The following is a 6,661-nucleotide window of genomic DNA, read 5'->3' as shown; positions in this document are numbered from 1 at the left end:
AAGCCGGCCTGGGCAGGAAAGCCCACAGGACGCTTACTTCCAATTAATCACGAAAACACTAGAACTAGAGCTGTGACCCACAGTGGTTAGGCGCTAGCGTGCATGTGGGAAGTGCCCAGGCCTGCAGTTCAAGAAAAGAGTAAATCTTTTTGAACCTCTCAATTTTTTAAAAAAATTTCAGTTACAAAAGACAGTTTAAAATGCTGGTACTAATTTGTCCTTTTCTAAATTTCATTTGTAAACAATTAATTTTAGCTCCTATAATAGCACAGTTTAAAGATTGTGGGTTTGAGGCTGGGAGTTTAACCTAGAAGTAGAGTGCTTGCCTAGCATGCACAAAGACCCGGCTTGATTCCTCGGTACTATATACATAGGAAAAAAAGCCAGAAGTGATGCTGAGGCTCAAATGCTAGAGCTCTAACCTTGAGAAAGTCCAAGGACAGTGCTCAGGCCCTGAGCTCAAGCCCAGAACTGGTTATAAATAAATAAATAAATAAATAAATAAATAAATAAATAAATAAATTGGGTTTTTTGTTTTTGTTTTTGTCCTGGGGTTTAAACTCTAGGCTTGGGCACTGTCCCTGAGCTCTTTTGCTCAAGGGGTTAAAGTGCTACCACTTGAGCCACAGCACCACTTCCGGCTTTTTCTGTGATTAATAGGAGAGAAGTATCTCATGGACTTTCTTGCCAAGGCTGGTTTGGACCAATATCTTCAGATTTCAGCCTCCTGAGTACAGGATTACAGGTGCATAAACCACCAGTGCCTGGCAAATTTGTTTGCTTTTGTAGTTTTATGTACATACTTCTGTTTTCTGGGTGCTGGTCCTTGGGCTGGCACTCAGGGCCGGGCATTGTCTGGGAGTGTATTTTTTTTTTCCAGTCCTGGGCTTGAGCTCAGGGCCTGAGCACTGTCCTTGGACTTTCTCAAGGTTAGAGCTCTACCACTTGAGCCTCAGCACCACTTCCAGCTTTTTTCTATGCATGTGGTACCAAGGAATTGAACCCAGGTCTTCGTGCAGGCTAGGCAAGCACTCTACCACTAGGCCAAACTCCCAGCCCCCTGGGAGTGTATTTTGTGAGCACTCTATTTCTTGAGCAACAGTTCCACCTCTAGCTTTTGGGGTAGCTAGTTGAAACTGAAGGTCTCATTGACTTACCTGTCTAGATTGGCTTTGGACCTTGGTCCTCAAATCTCAGCCTCCTGAGCAGCTAGAATTATAGGCATGAGCCACCAGTGCCTGGCTTTTATGCATGTACGTTTTTTTTCTGTAAAAAGGATCTCATAAGGCAAGCATGTAAGTTACCGCCAGTCAGGTGAAGAAATAGTCCAACATCTTAGAAATTTTCTTCTCAATCTCACACCTCTCCCACACACCCCCGCCCTTTTTTTTTTTGCCAGTCATGGGGTTTGAACTCAGGGCCTGAGCACTGTCTTTGGGTTTTCTCAAAACTAGTGCTATACCCTATTCACAATAGCCAGGCGATGGAAACAATCCACATGCCCTACTGCAGATGAATGGATACAGAAAATGTGGTATATACACACACAATGGAATTCTACATAGCCAACAGACAGGATAAAATAATGGCATTCGCAGGGAAGTGGATGAATCTAGAGCGAATCATGTTGAATGAGACAAGTCAAGACCTAAGGAACAAAAGGCACATGGTATCCTTAATATGCGGTTATTAAATCCAAAGACTACAAGAGTGAGGACTCAATAACTGCATACCCAAAGCTATGGACATGGTAATGGAAATATAAACATTACTATATAGACATAAAAACCTATGACTCTACAGACATAATGTTTTATTTCATAAATTGATATGTTTCTATGACATACAAACCCTTAGCCTAATTTTGAATAAGTTCTAAATACTAAGTCCCAGTGATTGTAATTAGAGATTCCCTCCTTGAACACTTGTTTGTTAAACTTGTCATTTAAAATATGATGTAAACATAAGCCATATAATTAATGATTGTTGTTCTTAAGGTACTATGTTATCACTCATCACTTTTGCTGTCCCTTGGTTATCTCATATTGTTACAGTATCTCACTTTGTTATCTGATATATCGGATATATTTGTATTTGGTTATTTGAAATTGGATAGGGAACGGGGGAAAACAAGATGAGGGGTGGGGGTGGGGGGAAGGAAATGGGGACCAAGACATGTGAAAGGGTATCAATGTATGAGCATTAATGCACCATCTATCTGGCAAATATCATGTAACCCTTCTATTAATTACAATAAAAAATATATAAAAAAGCAAACACACACACACACACACACCAAATGAAAGTGAATGTCAAGAAACTGGTGTATGAACAATTGAATAATTTGGGGGAGAGGTAGCTCCACAAATATGAAGGAATACAAAAGTAGAATAGGACAAGAAAGCAAAAATAGTAAGCAGTGGGCAATGAAGATGTAAATCATTACAAACTTATTTAATAATATAATCTAGGTAGAGCTGGTGGCACATACCTATATTACCAGTACTTAGATAGCTGAGGCAAGAGCATCACAAAATTTGGGCCAGCCTACTAAGATCCTTGCTCATCAAAATAAAATGAACAAAACTCCCCAAACTACAAACAACAACAAAAAAGTAGTCCAGGTAGTTAGTATGTGTTTGACTAGGAACAGATAAATATGTACCAATCTGTAAATACAATGTTTTTGAAGGCTTTAGCTGACTGTATCTGAGTTATCTTTCATTCAGACTGCCTTTGCATATTCTTGATGTGTGTATATAACTAATCAAATACAATTAGATGTGGTGTCTTATCTGAATAAAATTGATAATTACGATGGACTTCAAAAAAAAAAAAAACTAGTGCTATACCACTTGAGCCATAGCACCACTTCCAGCTTTTTCTACCCATGTAGTACTGAGGAATCGAACTCGGGTCTTCATGCATGCTAGGTGAGCACTCTACCACTAGGCCAAACTCTTGGCCCAATTTTACCCTTTTAAATGGAACCATTTTCCAGGAAATTATCATACTACATTTTATTGACGTTCTATATCACATCCACAAACTGAACAGATCCACCTTGCTCTAAGACACATTACCTCATATTAAGTATGAGCTCAGAGGATTCAGCCATTTGTGCTTGTGACTAAATTTGTTTCCCTAAATCTGAGTAGCAATGTTCTTCGTTGATTCTAGAAATCCTTGGTTGCCTCTTCTCCGGATGCTCAATGCTTCCTCCTGGAGGTGTGACTGAGCTCGTGGCAGAGTTCCTCATTCTGGCCTCAGTGCCCTGGTCCGCTCTCTCCCACCCCACCATGCCTTGTTTCTCCATACTGAATTTCAGACCCCTTCCCACCCATCTAGTGCAGTGAGCATTTATTGTTGACGCTGGCGTTTTCCTGCCCTCCTGGCTCTATTTCATCACCCCTCTCTTGGTTCACGTTCCTGCCTTCCATTCCTTATTAGTGGAACTCTCTTTTATTTATTTTTTACATCTTTTTTTAATTGTAATTAATAGAAGGGTTACATGATATTTGCCAGATAGAAGGTACATTAATTCACATACATTGATACCCTTTCACATGTCTTGGTACCCATCACCCTCCCCCCCCCGTCTTCGTTTTCCCCCCTTCCCTATCCAATTTCAAATAACCAAATACAAATAAATTCAATATATCAGATAACAAAGTGAGATACTGTAACAATATGAGATAACCAAGGGACAGCAAAGGAGATGAGAGATAACACAGTATATTAAGGACAACAATCATTCATTATATGGCTTTTGTTTCAATATAGTGGAACTCTCTTTTAAAGCTGACTTTGCCATATTAATCACACTAGTGTCAGACTGAGCAAATTCATTTTACTCTTCATCTGATCACACTTAGATTCACTGGCTCTTGTTTGTGGTTCTGGGCTTCTTGGTGGTAGTGGTAGAGGCACTGACACTGTGTGAGGTAGACACTCCTTCCTTTTGCCATGGAGACAGACTCGAAGCACTGTGTCATCATAGCTCATCAGAGCTCTGAACTAAAGAAAAAGAAGGCTGCGATTCCTTGTGCATTCGGAGTCTCCATCTTTGCCATCGAGTCCCTTATTCTTCATCCACATAATTAATCCAGTATCGACTGGCTGTCTTAGCTTCCTGGAATGAAACACAAAGCATGTACACAGTCCCACCCACCGCTGTAGTTTACCTAGGCGAACCGTGGAGCTGAAGGGCTGAGGAGTGTGTCCGCCACCACCTCTCCCGTCCTAACACTAACTCCTACTCACCGAGGAGTCACGAGACAAGTCCTTCCTCTCCACATCCTATATCGTTCTGGGGACTCCCGTCCATCCTGGGAGCCTGTTTCTGGGCGCTCCCTCCATGAATGAAACCCCCAGAAGCCCTGACCTTGTTCCCAATGGATTCCACCACTCCTCCCATCCTCCCAGTCCCTCTAGCTCCCTTTACAGAGGCGGCCAGGAACCAACCAGCACTGGATGAGTGTGAAACAGGTGCTCCAGGGCCAGGGGCTCCGGGGGCCTGAGCACTGGGCCCGCCCCACGAGCAGCAGGCTTGGCCCGCGTACACACCGGAAGTTGCTGCCTAAAGGAGAAAGGGGGAGAGCCTTCTCAAAGTTGTGCTTAGTGCTCTTACAGGGAATACATCCAGAATGGTGTAGACAACAATATGTTCTACAGTTAGGATTCTCCTTCATTTCATTCAACTTCATGGCAGTAACCTTTGAATCACAGATGTTCCTGTGAAAATCATACGAGCACAAACATGTGCAATACGTCCAAGTGTATGAAACTCAAATGTCTCAACCTCCTCTAAGTCAGCCAATGGTTTCTTAACTCTCCAGCAATCTTGAGAGTAAGTTATCATGTTTGTTGTACAAAATCAGAAACTCAAGGCTGGTCCTGCCTGGGGCAAGGGCAGTAGGGGAGCAGGACTGGGTCTGGCTGGCTTGACCTGTAAGTTCCAGAACCGTCTTGGGCCTCACTCACAGAAGAAAAGGATACACATTTGTATCTTGTAGAAGAAATACTGCAGGAGGGAACCATAGCTCTGTGGTAGACGAGTTGCCCGACATGTGCAAGATTCCAGCTTTGATGTCTAGTAAAACTAGACACTAAACCAAAAGGAGTTCATGAATTCATTTGCCCCAGAAAATTGAGCTCTGCCATGTGTCTTCACCGTACCAGAAGCAGGACCACACTGCACCACACAGCGTGGCCACCTCCACCTCTGGTGGAGGGACATTACATGAATGGGGCGTGGCAGGTGGCCACGGTAGGGGTGAAGTTGTGGGGGGTTCTGAGGCAGGGCACGGAGCATCCTGACAGAGGCTAAGCGGGCACTGTGGAAGGCTGGCATTTACAACTCATCATTCTGTTGCCTTTCAATTGTTCCACTGCCCACTCTTGTTCAAGGCTGAAACTGGGGGATTTTGTATATTTTGTCTTGTTTGGTTGTGTTCATTTCTCATTTCTGGCTTTTTAAACTGCTCACCTGCCAGGCAGGGCCACGTGCTGTCTTCTGGTTTGGGGGTGGAAATCTCTCTTCACACTTGCCGACATCTGACATTTCAGGAAGCAGAGAGAAGGGTGGGCTGTAGACCGCTGACCAGGGGCTTGTGTATCCTCCCTGGCCACCGAGGCCCTGGGCTGGCCTTTGTCCTGCTGACTGTGTCCTCTGGGGATCATGAAATCCTGCTTTGAGAAGCCAAAAATGCTTTCAGTTTCTTGTAGTTTTCATTGCGTCCAGAACATGAGAAATGCTTTATAGAACAGAATTTGGGGGCGTTTAGATGACTAATGATCAATTAAATGTTTCTGTTACCTAATATGTGCTGTTTAAGAAAAGCACACCTTGTTACCAGAGCCACAGTGGCTGTCTATAGTCACCAAATTCCAGTGACAAAGAGGAATGGCATGCTTCCTGTCCCCGCTCCCCCCCCCCCCCCCCCGCTCACAAATCCACACCCAGGGCAAGACAGAGGGCACTTGTGCTACCCTAGGACCAGCAGAACTAACCAGACAGTTAGCTCGGCACTCCGTGAGCGTGTCAGCAAAGCGACCGTCTCTCTCCAGCAATCTGTCCAGGTGGCACCAAACAGAGAAAAGCAAACACACAGAAAGCTGTCAGGCTCAGCACCCTGAACACACAAGGCTGCTGTCCCAGGCCCTCAGCATTTCCCTAGAGCCAGGACCCACCGGGAGGGGATGGCACGGGAGGCAGAGCAGAGGGGGCAACCAGGAATTCCAGGGAAATGGATGGAATGCACCCAGTATTACAGCAGCAGAGACTCACATCTTCCTTTTACACTAAGTATTCAAGAATCTAGCCTGGTGGCCAGGCCACGCCTGCAATCCTAGCTGAGATCTGAGATCTGAGATCTGAGATCACAGTTGAAAGCCAGTCCAGGCAGTCCCTGAGTCTCTTATCTCCAATGAACCACAGAAAAGCCAGAAGTGAAGCTGTGACTCAAGTGGTAGAGCACTAGCCTTAGCGAAAAAGCTCAGGGACATTGCTCAGGCACTGAGTACAAGCCCTAGGATTGGCCTTGTATAAAAGGCAGGGAGGGAATCTGAGACTGAAGGAGGCTGCAATGCTAAGATGCAGGACAATGGCTGCTGTGAGCTGGCTGTGATTATGCATGGCCTTTACCGTGCTTTGTGCCCA

General features: G+C 44.4%; 1 protein-coding gene across 1 annotated transcript in view; it reads right to left on the bottom strand.

The window, feature by feature from the left end:
* Nucleotides 1-3,931: 3,931 nt before the first annotated feature.
* Nucleotides 3,932-6,661, bottom strand: part of LOC150059437 (uncharacterized) — a 41,545-nt gene continuing 38,815 nt past the window's right edge. Inside the window, exons 9-12 of the mRNA XM_090338614.1 lie at nt 6,013-6,073; nt 5,489-5,691; nt 4,465-4,579; nt 3,932-4,132 (exon numbers count right to left, since the gene is read on the bottom strand). Of these exons, the coding sequence (XP_090194740.1) occupies nt 4,082-4,132; nt 4,465-4,579; nt 5,489-5,691; nt 6,013-6,073 (430 nt within the window). The 3' untranslated portion in view covers nt 3,932-4,081. The remainder of the gene's footprint in view (nt 4,133-4,464; nt 4,580-5,488; nt 5,692-6,012; nt 6,074-6,661) is intronic.

The sequence above is a fragment of the Megascapheus bottae genome, chromosome 8 (genome assembly GCF_031878675.1).
Source record: "Megascapheus bottae isolate mThoBot1 chromosome 8, mThoBot2.hap1, whole genome shotgun sequence".
NCBI classification, from domain to species: Eukaryota; Metazoa; Chordata; class Mammalia; order Rodentia; family Geomyidae; genus Megascapheus; species Megascapheus bottae.
Note: the sequence above shows the minus strand (reverse complement) of the source record. Positions and strands in the feature narration are given on the sequence as shown.